At 42.5% G+C, this 14,287-nt stretch overlaps 1 protein-coding gene across 1 annotated transcript in view; it reads left to right on the forward strand.

Annotated features, from left to right (window-relative positions):
- The window catches only part of NEDD4 (NEDD4 E3 ubiquitin protein ligase), a 582,598-nt gene that overhangs the window by 500,611 nt on the left and 67,700 nt on the right, over window positions 1–14,287 (forward strand). Inside the window, exons 23-25 of the mRNA XM_029574322.1 lie at window positions 250–345; window positions 11,270–11,343; window positions 11,501–11,561. Of these exons, the coding sequence (XP_029430182.1) occupies window positions 250–345; window positions 11,270–11,343; window positions 11,501–11,561 (231 nt within the window). The remainder of the gene's footprint in view (window positions 1–249; window positions 346–11,269; window positions 11,344–11,500; window positions 11,562–14,287) is intronic.

The raw sequence follows: 14,287 nt of genomic DNA on the forward strand, positions 1-14,287 counted from the left end.
TCTATGTCCAGGGGCAGTGAGTGCTAATTCAAGAAGAATCTCATTCCTGGCCAGCCCCGGTGACGAGCATGAGGCAGGGGGAGACCCCAGATCTTTCTCTTTCTACATATGAATCATTAGACCATCACACTGCTCAAACCTGAATTTATTTATTTATTTGTTTTTATATTAATGGAAAATAGTGGATTAGTGTAAATGTAGGTCTACAAAACTCTATACAGTTATTGAATAAGATCTTTTTTCTTTTAGGACAGCGAATATTATAATTCATTAAGATGGATTCTTGAAAATGACCCGACAGAATTGGACCTCCGCTTTACAGTTGATGAAGAACTCTTTGGACAGGTAAGCAATTACCCTAAATTGGAAAATTGTGACCTCTGTATTTGAAGTTGTTTCCTTGTCGTTCTATTACACCATTCCAGAACACTTGGGTTTGTCCCTTTTCCAGTCGATGGGGGCAGAGCACTAGTTATTTATTTTTTTATGACATCACTAATAGTACATATGTTCTTTGTGGAACCAATTAAACCAGTATTCTGTCTCCAGCCATTAGAAGACCACCTGATGGTGCAGCAGAAGTTCATAGTTCAATAAATAGACTTTGAATTTTCAATTATTATCCTAAAGAAACAGCTATAACCTGTGGGCCATGTTCCTGCCTGCGGGACAGTGAAGTGTGAGTCCTTATCAAATTATGCTTCCTGCCTCATAGCAGAAGAATCTGTGCAGCCTTCTGATATTACCGCAAGAAGAAGAAACTCTGAAAAGCAAGTTTGCTTACCGTAAACGATGTTTCCGTAGATAGCAGGATGAATTAGCTATGCTGTCATGGGATCTGTCAATCAGGCCCGGGAGGCGGAGCTTGTCAAAGCAGAGAACAGAGCTTTGCTCTCTGCGGCTGCACGTGTGTTCCCGCGCAGGGAAGTAACGGCATCTCCTCAGTCTGTGATTAAGCTGTAAAGTAGTCGAAGACTAGGTGACTGCCAGGGAGGAGGTTGGGTCAGCATGGCTAATTCATCCTGCTATCTACGGAAACATCGTTTACGGTAAGCAAACTTGCTTTTTCCTGTTGATAGCAGGGCTGAATTAGCCATGCTGTCATGGGAGTCCAAAGCTCCCGATCACGTCATTTATGACATCTATGGTTGGACGTGATCTTTGACAGTGTGGCAGTCACCGAGGACAGGAGGATAGAGATTGCAGTATTGCTTGCCCTATCTTCGCATCCGTGGCTGCTTGTTGGTCAAGGCAGTAATGAGATGTGAAGGTATGCAGTGATGACCATGTGGCTGCCTTGCAAATGTCTATGGGTTGCACATTTTTCAGATGTGCTAAGGATGTTGCTACTGCTCTGACTTGGTGAGCTTTAGGAGTAGACTGTAAATGTAGATTCTGTTTGTTGTAGCAGAATTTGATGCACTGTGCTATCCAACTGGAGATGGTGCGTTTAGCCACTGGCAGTCCAGGTGCCTTCGGGTCGTAGGAAACAAAGAGTTGAGAGACACGGGAGTCCGAGTTCGTTCTTTCTTTGTAGTGTGTTAAAGCTCTCTTACAATCCAGTGTGTGCAGTAGCTTTTCCCTATCGTTTGCATGAGGTTTAGGGAAAAATATTGGTAATTCCATTGTCTGATTGAGATTGAATGGGGTAACTACTTTCGGTAGGAAGGATGGGTGAGTTCGTAGAACTACCTTTTGTTGATGAAATTGCAAGTATGGAGGATAATGGACCAAAGCTTGTAACTCACTAACTCTTCGTGCTGATGTTACTGCAACCAGGAATACCACCTTCCAGGTGAGGTATTTAATGTGCGCTGAGCCAGCCCATTGGTTCAAATGGGAAAAGCATGAGCTGTTCCAGAACTATGTTGAGGTTCCATGGAACTGGAGGTTTGGATACTGGAGGATGAATGTGTGTTAAACCCTTTATGAAACGAGTCAGTAATGGGTGATTGGATATAGGAATGTCATTGATTGGTCTATGATAGGCGCCTATGGCGCTGAGGTGAACTCTGATGGATGACGTTGCTAGACCAGCTACATATAGTGTATGAAGATAATCAATGAGCAATTCCGGGGAACAGTCCAATGGTGGTACCCCGTTGGAAGTGCACCAGGCAGAGTAGCGTTTCCATTTATAGCTATAATTTTTCCTGGTTGAGAGTTTCCTTGATTGTAACAAAATGAAATGTGCTGAAGTGGAAATTCCTTGTTCTGTTAGAAGGAGCCTTTCAATCTCCAAGCTGTCAAGTGTAGAGATGAATGTAGCGGGTGTAGTAGTGTTCCTTGATCTTGCCTGAGAAGATCTTGACGATTCGGTAATAGAATTGGATCCTTGATGGATAGTCGAAGTAGGAAACTGTACCATGGTTGCCTCGGCCATGCCGGGGCTATGAGTATCAGTTGAGCTTTGTCTGCTATGCATTTCTGAATTGTTCTTGTTATGAGAGGTATGGGAGGAAAGGCATAGAGGAGGCCTGTCGTCCACGGAATGAGGAAGGCATCTTGGGCGATCCTGAATTGGCTTGGTCTTATCGAGCAGAATTTGGAAACTTGAGAATTGATCTCTGTTGCAAAGAGATCTATGGAAGGTGTCCCCCACTGCAGAAATATGTCCTGGATTACTTCTGTATTGAGTGTCCATTCGTGGGGATGAAAGATGCGGCTTAGTCTGTCCGCTCTGGTGTTCGCAACTCCTGGTAGGTAAGTTGCTTGTAGATGTATGCAATTTTTGTGAGCATGGTCGAAGATTGTCACGGTCTCTTTGCAGAGGGACCATGAACCGGACCCTCCTTGCTTGTTGATGTAAAACATCGCTACCTGGTTGTCTGTGTAGATCATGACCCTGCGTCCTTTCAGGTGGTCTTGGAAGACTCGTAATGCGTTGCAAATCGCTCTGAGTTCCAGTAGATTTATTTGAAGATTTTGTTCCGAGAGTGTCCATAACCCTTGGGTTTCGTAAATCTCGAGGTGAGCCCCCCATCCCTTGCGAGACGCATCTGTGGTTAGGACTGCAATGTGAGGAGGGGGGCTGAACAATGCTCCCTTGGATAAGGTGGAGTCTAGGAGCCATCATGTTATATCTTTTTTCATTTCTGCGGTCAGCAATACCTTTTGCGTCAATGGTTGTGAATGCTGTTTCCATTGTCGTTTTAGACCCCATTGCAGGCGTCTCATGTGTAGCCTGGTGTTGGGCACCATGAAATTCGCCGCTGCCATGTGGCCCAGAATTACCAGGACTTGTCTTGCTGACGGCCTTTGAGTATGTTTCAAGGTGTGCAGAAGTTGACGGAAATGTGATATTCTGTCGTCTGGGAGGTATGCCCTGTTGCACATAGTGTCCAGGCATGCGCCTATGAACTGTAACTGCTGTGTCGGTTGTAGGTGTGATTTCTGAAAATTTATCACCAACCCTAGTTCTTGTAAGCAATGTATCACCCGATTGAGGTGATCCTGTAAGATGTTCGGAGTTGAGGCTATTATGAGCTAATCGTCCAGATATGGAAAGATGGTTATACCTTGTTTCCTGAGATGAGCCACCACCACTATCATGCATTTGGTGAATACTCTGGGTGCAGCCGATAGTCCAAAGGGAAGAACTTTGTATTGGTAGTGTTGATGTCTGTAGCGAAAGCACAGGTAACGCCACGAGGATGGATGGATTGGAATGTGCGTGTAAGCATCTTTCAGATCGATGGAGCACATCCAATCGTTGGTTTGAATGAGAGGAAGAATTGACTTCAACGATACCATTTTGAATTTCTCCTTGATGAGAAATTTGTTCAACTCCCTTAGGTCTAGTATTGGGCGAAGGCCCCCAGACTTCTTCGGTATGAGGAAGTACGGGGAATAAAATGCTGCCAAATTGGGATGTGGGTGGATTTGTCGAATTGCTTGTTGCTTGCGAAGTAAAGCAATTTCCTCCCCCAGTTGTGGATGGGAATTGTAGATCTTGAGCGTGGAAAGATGGGGCAATATGGGTTTTGTGAGAAATTGGAGTTGGTAGCCTTGACGTACTATCTCCAGAACCCATTGATCTGATGTTATTCTTTCCCAGACATTCAGGGAAGCACGAATTCTGCCTGGAGGAGCTTGATGTTGTGGTGGCGGCTGAGTAACTAAAAAGATGACGTTGGTTTTGCTGCAGTAGTCTGCTGTTGTGCCTGCTGTCTCTGGTTACGTGGTTTACCTCTTCGTTGATTTGAGGTATTGTTTTGTGGAGCAGGACGTTGATAGGCAGGGTATGGCTGCGTACGAAAAGATTGATAAGATCTATAGGGTCTTCTGGCATATGATTGTCTACGGGTAGACCCCACATAACGACGTGTAGTCGAATAAGTAGGATGCGATGCTAGCGATTGTACCACTAGAGCTTCATCCTTTAATTTGCTTACTGCTTCCTGGAATTTTTCTCCGAACAGGTTGTCTCCTGTACATGGGAGGTTTGTTAGTTTCTCATGCAAGTCATCTCGTATGGAACTGGAACGTAACCATGCCAGTCTGCGGGCTGCAATAGCTGCTGCCAAAGCCCTGGATGAAGTTTCATGCGCCTCATAGATTGATCTTAATAGGTGTCGAGAAAAATTCTTCCATGTCATGAAGAGGCTGAGGTATCTGTTCAGCTACTGAGGAATGTATACCTTTCATAGCTTGCATACACTCATATAAATATTGTACCATATAAAACTGATGTTGCATAATTCTTGCTGTTAACATCGAGTTGTGGTATATTTTCCTTCCAAACTCAACCAAATATTTGTTGTCTTTCCCCGGTGGGAAAGTAGTGTGTAACTTTGTTTTCTTGAACCTTTGCATGGCCGACTCTACTACAATTGATGCGTGAGGTAATTGTGGTAGAGTGTATAGTGATGCTTTCTTCATACGAAATTTCATATCATTTTTCCTGGAAACAGCTGTCGTTGTATAAGGCGTTTCCCAGGATTTTTGTAAGACGGAGTGTAGGATTTCTTGAGGTGGAAGAGATGTTGGTTCCACCTGAGTATCAAATATTTTCAGAAGTCCAAGAGTTTCTGCTCTAGGGTCTGTTTCTTTTTGGACCTCTAGGTGTAGAATGGTACCCATTTTTTCTATGAATTTTGGGTATGTAAGGTCCTCAGGAGGGGAATACGGCTCCTGTATTTGGTCCTGGGTATCTAACAGACATCCCACTGAAGATGATGGAGATGTTTGCATGGAAGGAGAATCAAGAGATGTATCTTGCATATGAGTAGGCGAGGCTGGTTGGTTTATCCTGGGAGATGTCAGTGGTTCTACCGATTGTTCTCCATTAGACTGTGCTTTATGTTTTGTAGCATTGTCCTGAGAAGTATTAGTTATCTTAAAAGATGATTGAAGCGTCTCATAAAAGCCTGCTAGAGACTGCGACAATTGAAAAAATGCTTCTCTTGTATGAGAGGGCATTATCATACGATTGTCTTGTTGTTGTGAGATAGTTGTTGTAGGCGAAGTTGCAGGAACTTCCCTATCTCTCTGTGTCTTAATGATTGGAGTATGTTTTAAATCCTCTGAATCTGAAGAAGTAGTAGAAGAAGGAATTTGTACCAGTTCCCTTAATGAACCGGTAGTAGATGGAACTTTATGAGATGATTTAGAAGTCGAGGGACTCATCTCCCATGTAGCACTCCTCTTTTTAAATCTTTTAGAATGGGAGTGATGTGAGTACTTATGATAGTTCTCAGATGACGACTCAGTATCTGTGACTTCAGCCTCAGAAGAAGAGCTTTGTGACGGGTATCGTTTTCGCTTCAACTCTCTCTCTAATTTTTGAGGAGAGTAATTTCGGTTTTTACGCGCCGATCTTGAGTTATGCGGTGAATTAGATTTATGCGCGTATATGTTTTTACGCGCAGAAGTAGAGGTATGCGCAGGTATGCGCGTATGCGCAATTGTAGACTTATGCGCACTTGAATGTCTATGCGCGGCAGTAGAACTGTGCGTGGTTGTAGTTTTATGCGCATATTTCTTTGATTCCGAGCGCACAGGGTCTATCGGCGCCGTGCGCATAAGTTTTCTTATAGTCGGCGCCGTGCTCGCAGGTATTTTCGGCATCATACGTATAGGCGCTTCCGGCGCCATGCGCATAGGTTCTTTCCGCTCCATGCGCATAGTTGTCTTCGGCGCCATGCGCCTAAGAGTTTTCGGCGCCTTGCGTATATCTGGGCGGCGCAATGGTTTTCCCTCTGTCATGCGCGCCGAAAGTTCTGAGTTATGCGCAGACTCTGTCATCGGCGCCGGAGTATGCGCATCTGGCGCCATAGGCGCAGAAGTTGTCGGCGCCATGATTTCTTTCTCCGATGAGGTATGTTGCGGCTCTTTAGGCACTGGGGATTTCTGAGAATCCATTGGCCTTTGTTTTTTCGATTTCCCATTACCTTTTAAATTAGAGGATTTAGGTATCGACGAGAAAGCTTTCTTTTTTGTTGGAGCCGAGGAAGTTAACGGGCCCGGTGATGAGTGAGCCTCCGACGGGTCCCGTGAGGCAAAAAGCTCTTGAAGCCTATAGGCTCTTTGTTTTAACGCTCTCGGGGACATTTTAGAACAATACTCACAGTTGTCTGTATCGTGGTGTGATCCGAGACATTTATAACAGCGGTTATGGCCGTCGGTGACAGACATCCTTTTACCGCAAGGACAGGGTTTAAACCCCGGTTTTGACATTTTCTCTGTTTTTAAACACTGAGGAGAATATCAGCTCCGCGTGCGATTCCCGCTCGCGGAAAAAACAGACTGAGGAGATGCCGTTACTTTCCTGCGCGGGAACACACGCGCAGCCGCAGAGAGCAAAGCTCTGTTCTCTGCTTTGACAAGCTCCGCCTCCCGGGCCTGATTGACAGATCCCATGACAGCATGGCTAATTCAGCCCTGCTATCGACGGGAAACTTTCCTTACTCTGTTTGAGCTACTATTTGCTCAGTCTGAAGAAAGCTTGGTTCAACTTGCAAAAAAAAAAAAAAAAGTTACAGGCTTTAATTAGAAAACCAAAGCCATCACATTGGTAGTACATTAAAACCTTAACTTTTTAAAGGAAATTTTACTTCAGCTTCTGGAAAAAGGCTTGAAAGTATATCAGCAATTTTTAATTCATCCATGATGTTCAAGAAGCCTCAACGATGTACTGCCTTCGGGAGCAAACACGCTGCAGCAGACAACTGCTTAGTCTGTTCTTTGTATCAGTGTGGGGATAAGAGATCAAAGGATCATTTAAAAACAGTGCCTACTCTGAAGCAGAATACAAAAGACACTGGCACAAGTATTAAGTCAGTTTTCTGCTTATTCTGTAAACGAAGGGGGCTCTAACTTGATGGTTGAAACAGCTGTGGCCACCATTTTGAAAAACGCTCATTCTAATCACGCTTCAGCACAGACTCATTTTCATGAAAAAGAAAAATGATTCCCTCTTACATTTCTTGGACCAAGATCTCAGAAGACAGCCACTTTAGACACAATTTATCCTGGTGCTTCAAATTATTCACCTGAATTTTTCCATTTCCTACCATCTGGCATTTTGTGCATTGAACAAACAATGATGCAAAAGAACCATCAATTGATACCCAGTTGCAATTTGATTTCCTGCCAGTTTTTCCTGAAAAGCATTCCAAGAGAGCATGGATTAGACCAAATTAATTCATCCCTTAGACAATTCTAGTGAGGACATATTTAAAGGAGAGTGATTATGACTCCCTGGAAAAAGGGAAGTTTTTTTCTGAAGGGGAAGTTGAAGCAGTAATTCAACTTTTCCATAAGGATGATATCACAGGTGAATAATGCACTCTCTGACTGCAAGAAAGTAAGTCAGTAGAGCCCTGGATTGGGACCATATAATTAGGGGTATCCGAAAATCTTCAGCTTTCTTTCCCCTCCATTCTCAAATTGAGAGCATGGTAATGTCTGGATATCTCGAGTCATGTTTAAAGCGCACAAAACATTTTCAAAGTTATATTCCCTTCCTAGTGATGTGCAAGAGTGCTTATTTCAAATAACAAAAGTAGATGCATTAGTCTCTGCTGTGCCCAGAAAAGTGACCATTCCAGTAGAAGGTGGGGCGTATTTAAAAGACCCACAGGACAAGAAAATAGAGTTTCTAATAAAGCATGTCATCTTATCAAATAGTTCCACTATTCAGGAGGCAATCTGCTTAAGTTGCTTGTTTAGAACACTCTTACGAGAAGGAAAAGAGACTGCAAGACTAGACTCAGCAGCAGCTTATCTAGCAGATGGTTTATACAATCTCTTAAAACCTGTCTTATGGTCTCTATCTTTATCAGTAGGCATTAAACATCTATGGCTTAGATGGGCAGCAGATTCTTGGTGAAAGGTATGCCTCTGTAAGTTACCATTTAAGAGCTAGATGTTTGGTAAAGAGCTGGAGAAGTTAGTAAGAAGTTTGGAAGAAACAAGACCTCCATGTTTGTTAAATGATAGACCTTTCAGGGTTTGAATCCAGTATTGAAACTATAGAAGATACTGCCCTGATGCCCAATCTGCTTCAGAGCCTCTCAGAACAAGGGGCAGAATGCAATTCTTTCATGGAGCTTGAAAGTCCAGACCAGATTCAACAAGGTCAACAACCTCAGTTAACAGTCAACAATAAGAATGTTTGGCTCCAGTCTTTGATTCAACCAATAGGAGGATGTCTACAGAACTATTTCAAAGAGTGAATCCATATAATTACAGATCTGTAGGTCTTGGGTATAATTCAAAATGGTTATTCATTGGACTAGCAAGCCCAGTAAAATAGACATTCATGGTGTCCCCTTGTTTGACTCTAACAAAAAAAAAAGCTTGCAGTACAAGTAATACTGGATAAATTACTACATCTTCATGCCATCTGCACAGTATTTTCTCAGGAAAAAGGGGCAGCTGTTACTCAATAATGTATATCATACAAAATTTTCTATTTTCTCCCACATCCCCTCTTTTATTTAAGCTAAGTATTTCTGCAACCTCCTGTATGCTAAAAGTAATGGCCTGTACTAGATCTAAGAGAAGTGAACAAGTCTATACATCCCACATTTCCAAATGGAAATCTTTGATGGTAATATTGTAGTCAAAAAGGTTTCTAACTTCCCTAGATCTTAAAGAGGTTTATTTCCATATCTCAGGGGAGAATAATCAAATTTCTATGCTTCTGCATAACAGAAAAGCATTATCAATTCAGAGCACTCCCAATCAAGTTAGCAACTTCTCAGAGAACCTTTACCAAGGGTGATGGTGGTTATTGCAGCCTTCTTAGGAAAGGTTCATGGTACCCCCATATCTGGATGATTGTTTAATCAGAGCAAATTCTCTTCAAGATGGAATCAAGGTAATTCCCAAGGTACTGGAAGTTTTAGAGAGAATAGTTTGGATAGCAGTCTTCAACTATTCTAATCGATAGAATTCTGTGGAGCTCTTTTCAAAACCATGGAAGGCAGAGTATACCTAATCGACAAAAGAACAGAAAAGATTACCAGTCAAGTGAAGAAATTCATTGTGTTGGAAGCCTCAAGAATATGGGATTATCTTCAACTGTTGGGATTGATGGTTGAAATTATAGATTTAGTTCCCTGGGCAAGAGCACATATGAGACCTCTGCATTATTTTCTATCGCGTTGAAGACTCTAGCAACAAAGTTACAATTATCAACTATCCCTTCTGCTGTTGGTGGTAGTCAGACAAAGTAAACTTGACAAAGGAGTATTACTAAAACCTACAGATCGAATAGTAGTGGCAACAGATTCAAGTTTAGTAGATTGGGGAGCATTCTTTCAAAATCAATATATCCAGGAATAATTGAATCAGAGTCCACTTGGCCAGTCAATAGATTGGAGACAAGTGATTCATGTGGCATTACTTCACGTCCAACCAATTCTAAAGAGTCAGGCAGTAAGAATATTGTACAACAATGCAACTGCAGTGAGACAGGAGATCAGGGAGGGAAGACTGGAAGAGGAAGCAAACAGGTGAGATGAAGAGAGAGATTGAGAGGAGGTAGAGAAGAAGAGAAGGAATATGTGAAGAGAAAGACACAGGCTATAGTGAAAGTGTGCGGTAAAAAGAAACATAGGGAAGGAAATAGGAGAAAGAAAATGGAATGAAAGGTGAAAATTGAAATGGAGAAGCAAATAATGGAAAAAGCACAAAAATAATCCAGACACAGCAACAAAGGTTGGCAAGTTTTTGTTTGTTTGTTTTTATTTTGAGAATGGGGCAGATTAAGGAAAATCTATAAAAACTTTAAATTGTCAGCTATTTAAAAAGTTGATGTACAAATTTATGCATATATTGCACCGGAATCACCAAATCTGGAACTTTACTGCAAAATTTTTAACCCTTCCCACCGAATCTACCTCTGAGATGGCACACAAAACCAAGGGCTTACATAGCAAGAATGGAAAGCAATTTGCAAAGGCAGTACTTTACCTGCAGAAAACTGCCTACCTCGTCCTCAGATAAACATACATATATAGTGCTACAAATGCAAATTGTAGATAGGGTAGAGGACAGAGTCTGGGTGTACCTTTTGATTTTATAAAGTGCACACAGAAATTTCTGAGAGAAAAGTACCTGCAGAAATAGCAGGTGCAGGTCTGTGCATGTATTTTTTCTCACTCAGTTTTCAAATGGGCATAAAGTGTGCGGGTAAAACTACCTGCAGACTTTACACATCTGCCCACAGTTCGAAAGTTGCCCTCAAAATAGACATGGTTGAACCAGCCACTTCATTGGATTCTGCAGAATTTAATTACTTTTTCCTGTTTACCTATGCTTATTTTCTGTCCATGTGTTTTACTTGGATTGAATTGTGTATGAATAGTATTTTAAATCTGTTGTAAGCTGCATTATAATTTGAATTTAGCACAAAGCGATATCAGGTCAGTTTTCATAAAACGCTTAGTCTATCATTTAGGATTCTAAGTTTTAGGTTCCTAACATTAGGAAATTTTCAGTTGAATTTTAGGAGCCCTAAATTCAGGCCTACAGTTCATTTATCTAGTTTTAGGTGCCCAGTACTGGCAGTCAGTGCTAAGTTCCTAACTTTGTCCCTGCCCTTACTCTGTCTCTCTGTAGCTACTTTTTAGGTACCTAAATTTAGGTTCCTAATGAAAATCAGCACCTAAATTTCAGCACTTGTCTCTTGTCAGTTTTCAAAGGGGTCGATTTAAGTGCCTAACTCCCAAACATAGGAACTCAGACTCTTTGAAAATGACCCTATGCTTACAAGTAGTGATAAGCAATCAATTTGTATATAATTTTCTTTTATTTCTAGACCCATCAACATGACTTGAAAATTGATGGATCAGAAATAGCAGTTAACAACAAGAACAAAAAGGAATACATTCAGTAAGTATTTGACAAGCATATGTGTTTTACTTTTTCAGGAAAGAGAAATTAACCCTCTGATTTAATTGTATCAAAAACTGTTTTAGTAAAGTGTTTATTTCAAGTTTTAATTGCAAGTCTATTAGATTTTAAATTAAATTTCTATTTTTATTTACAGTCTTGTAATACAGTGGCGATTTGTAAACAGAGTACAGAAACAGATGGCTGCTTTCAAGGAGGTATTGTGAATTTAAAATATATAATATCTGGCAGTAATTACTGAAATTTTCTGAGGCAAAAAGGGCTGAGATATGAGAAAATCTTGGCAAAATACAGTATCATTCAAAACTAGCAGAGTCAGGTCAAGTAAATGTTTTCACACATTATATTTTAGCACCAGTTTACATTTTACTGGATGGACAAAGAACATAAGAACATGCCATACTGAGTCAGACCAAGGGTCCATCAATCCCAGCATCCTGTTTCCAACAGTGGCCATAAAGAAAGTGGGTGTGAATTTGCACCACCATGTTCACACTTCTCCAGCAGTACTCCTAATGCTATTGTGAAGGTCAGATGACTTCTAGCACAGTATTCCAGAACACTACCAAGACTTGGAGATAAGATGGAGAAGAGGGGAGACAGGCTTAGTGCCTGTGCGAACAATTACTGTGCTGCCCCGCCCCCCGATTCATTCAGTCTCTGTCCTGGGCCTATCAAAAAAGCCCAGCTCCCTCCAGCAATCTCTGTTTTTAAAAACTGACCCCCCCCCCCCCAAAAAAAAAAACAAAAATAGAACCATTGTCAAGGGAAGAGTATTAGGGTAACCTAAGCAAACCTTTATAGCCTTGCTTACACACAACTCAGTTATGCATTTGTAACAGATTTTACATGAAAAAAGAACATTCAAAAGTACAGGCAAAAATATCACTTACAACATGCATATTATATTTATCCCAGGACGAGCAGGATGATAGTCCTCGCATATGGGTGACATCATCAGATGGAGCCCTGGTATGGAAAACTTCTATCAAGAGTTTCTAGAAACTTTTGGCTGGCACTGTGGGCCTACTGAGCATGTCCAGCATGCCATGATATTCTCAGCCACAGGGGTCTCCCTTCAGTCTCTTTTTTTTCCGCCTTGCTGTAGCAAAGCACATCTGGAGCTCTGGAAAAACAATTCCCTCACATTTATCAGGGAAGAAAACTTTCCAGTCACATATTTTCAGTCACAGTTTTCTCATAATTGGGTCTCCTTTCCACATAGTCTCGGTGAGTACCTTTTCAGATACTTTTTGATCGATTCCGGTCACCTTAACGTCGATTCCCGCCAGTCATCAACCGTTATTAGGCCAAAGTTTCATCATGGCCTCGGGTTTCAAAAAGTGTCCGAATTGTAACCGGACTATGTCTATCACTGACCCACATTATGTTTGTGTTCTCTGCCTGGGATCAGGCCACAACGTCCGGGCTTGCCCAACTTGTGCCCAGATGACACCGAAGGGCAGACGTGCTCGGTTAGATAAGATGGAAGAGTTGTTTAAAAAGATTCCATCGTCGTCGTCGACATCACCGAGGATAACTCCTCCCTCGGACACTAAACACCGAGGTGAAAAAAGACCCGATGACCGTCCGTCACCGGCACCGTCCACAACCTCGATAGCATCGTCTTAGGTATCGAAGAGCCATCGAGAAAAGAAGCGACATCGACATCGATCTGTAGATCTAACAGATGATCAGGCATTGACATCAGGATCCAGATCCATCGGATCGATGCTGAAGAAAGTCCGTGTACTAGAGCCAACTCCACCGACTGTACACGTGGAACCGTGGCGCTCTCCACCGGGCTCGGTGCCACCACGACTTATTGTGGAAGTGCCTATAGTGCCAGCAGTACCTTCCCCGGTGGCAGTGGATACTGTCCCGATTTCAAGAGAGAAAGTGACTTCTTTAGTCCAACAGGCAGTCGTCGAGGCTTTATGGAACCTGCAGCCTCCAAAAATGCCACCGGCATCGGACCTGTACCGGTATCGGATCAATCCATTTTTCAGCCTTTGCTGAATAGGCTCGATACCTTAATAGAGGCATTTCCTACGGCACCGACTCCATCGACGCAGCCATCGATGCCACTGATGACTCCAACCATTCCGGTCCACAGATCATCGGAGGAGGAAGGAGGAGACTCCGATTCTGCCCCAGGTCCATCGGGACTCCATCGACGCAGATTTCCAAAGGAACCCTCGATGCCTCCCTCGGATCCATCGATGCCAATACATCCAGGTCCCTCGGAGGATACAAGACATCGATTTCCATCGAGGCCTATCGATTCCCCATCGATGCCCTCATTGCCAAAACTTCCAAAAAAACATACCAACAAAAGCTATGTTTAAGGCAAAACACCATCTGCCTTCAGATGATCCTGACTCTCCTTATCAACCTGCATACACACCTTGGAAGGATGTGGATACGGATACAGAGTCAGAGGAAATGCAATCGGAACCCTCTCCACCAGAGGGGAGAAAGAAATCCCCGCCTGAAAATCTGTTATTTTCCAGTTTTATTAAAGAAATGGCAGAGACAATACCATTCCAATTACTAACAGAGGAAGACCCCAGGCATAAAGTATTAGAAGTACTACAGTTCGTAGATGCACCTAAGGAAATTATGGCTATTCCGATCCATGAAATCCTTTTGGAATTGCAGCAGCGAATGTGGAAACACCCCTGCTCAGTTCCTGCAGTAAATAAAAGAACAGATGCCACTTATATAGTGCAGCACGCTCCAGGGTATCAAAAACCCCAACTACCTCACCAATCCGTAGTTGTGGAATCGGCTCAAAAGAAAGCCAGAAAACTGAAGCCTCATTCCTCTGTCCCACCAGGAAAGGACCAACGCTTCCTGGATACATTAGGGGAAAGGACTTACCAAGGTTCCATGCCAGTAGCACGCATAGCAGCATACCAGC

This window comes from Rhinatrema bivittatum, chromosome 13 (assembly GCF_901001135.1).
Source record: "Rhinatrema bivittatum chromosome 13, aRhiBiv1.1, whole genome shotgun sequence".
In the NCBI taxonomy this organism is placed as follows: Eukaryota; Metazoa; Chordata; class Amphibia; order Gymnophiona; family Rhinatrematidae; genus Rhinatrema; species Rhinatrema bivittatum.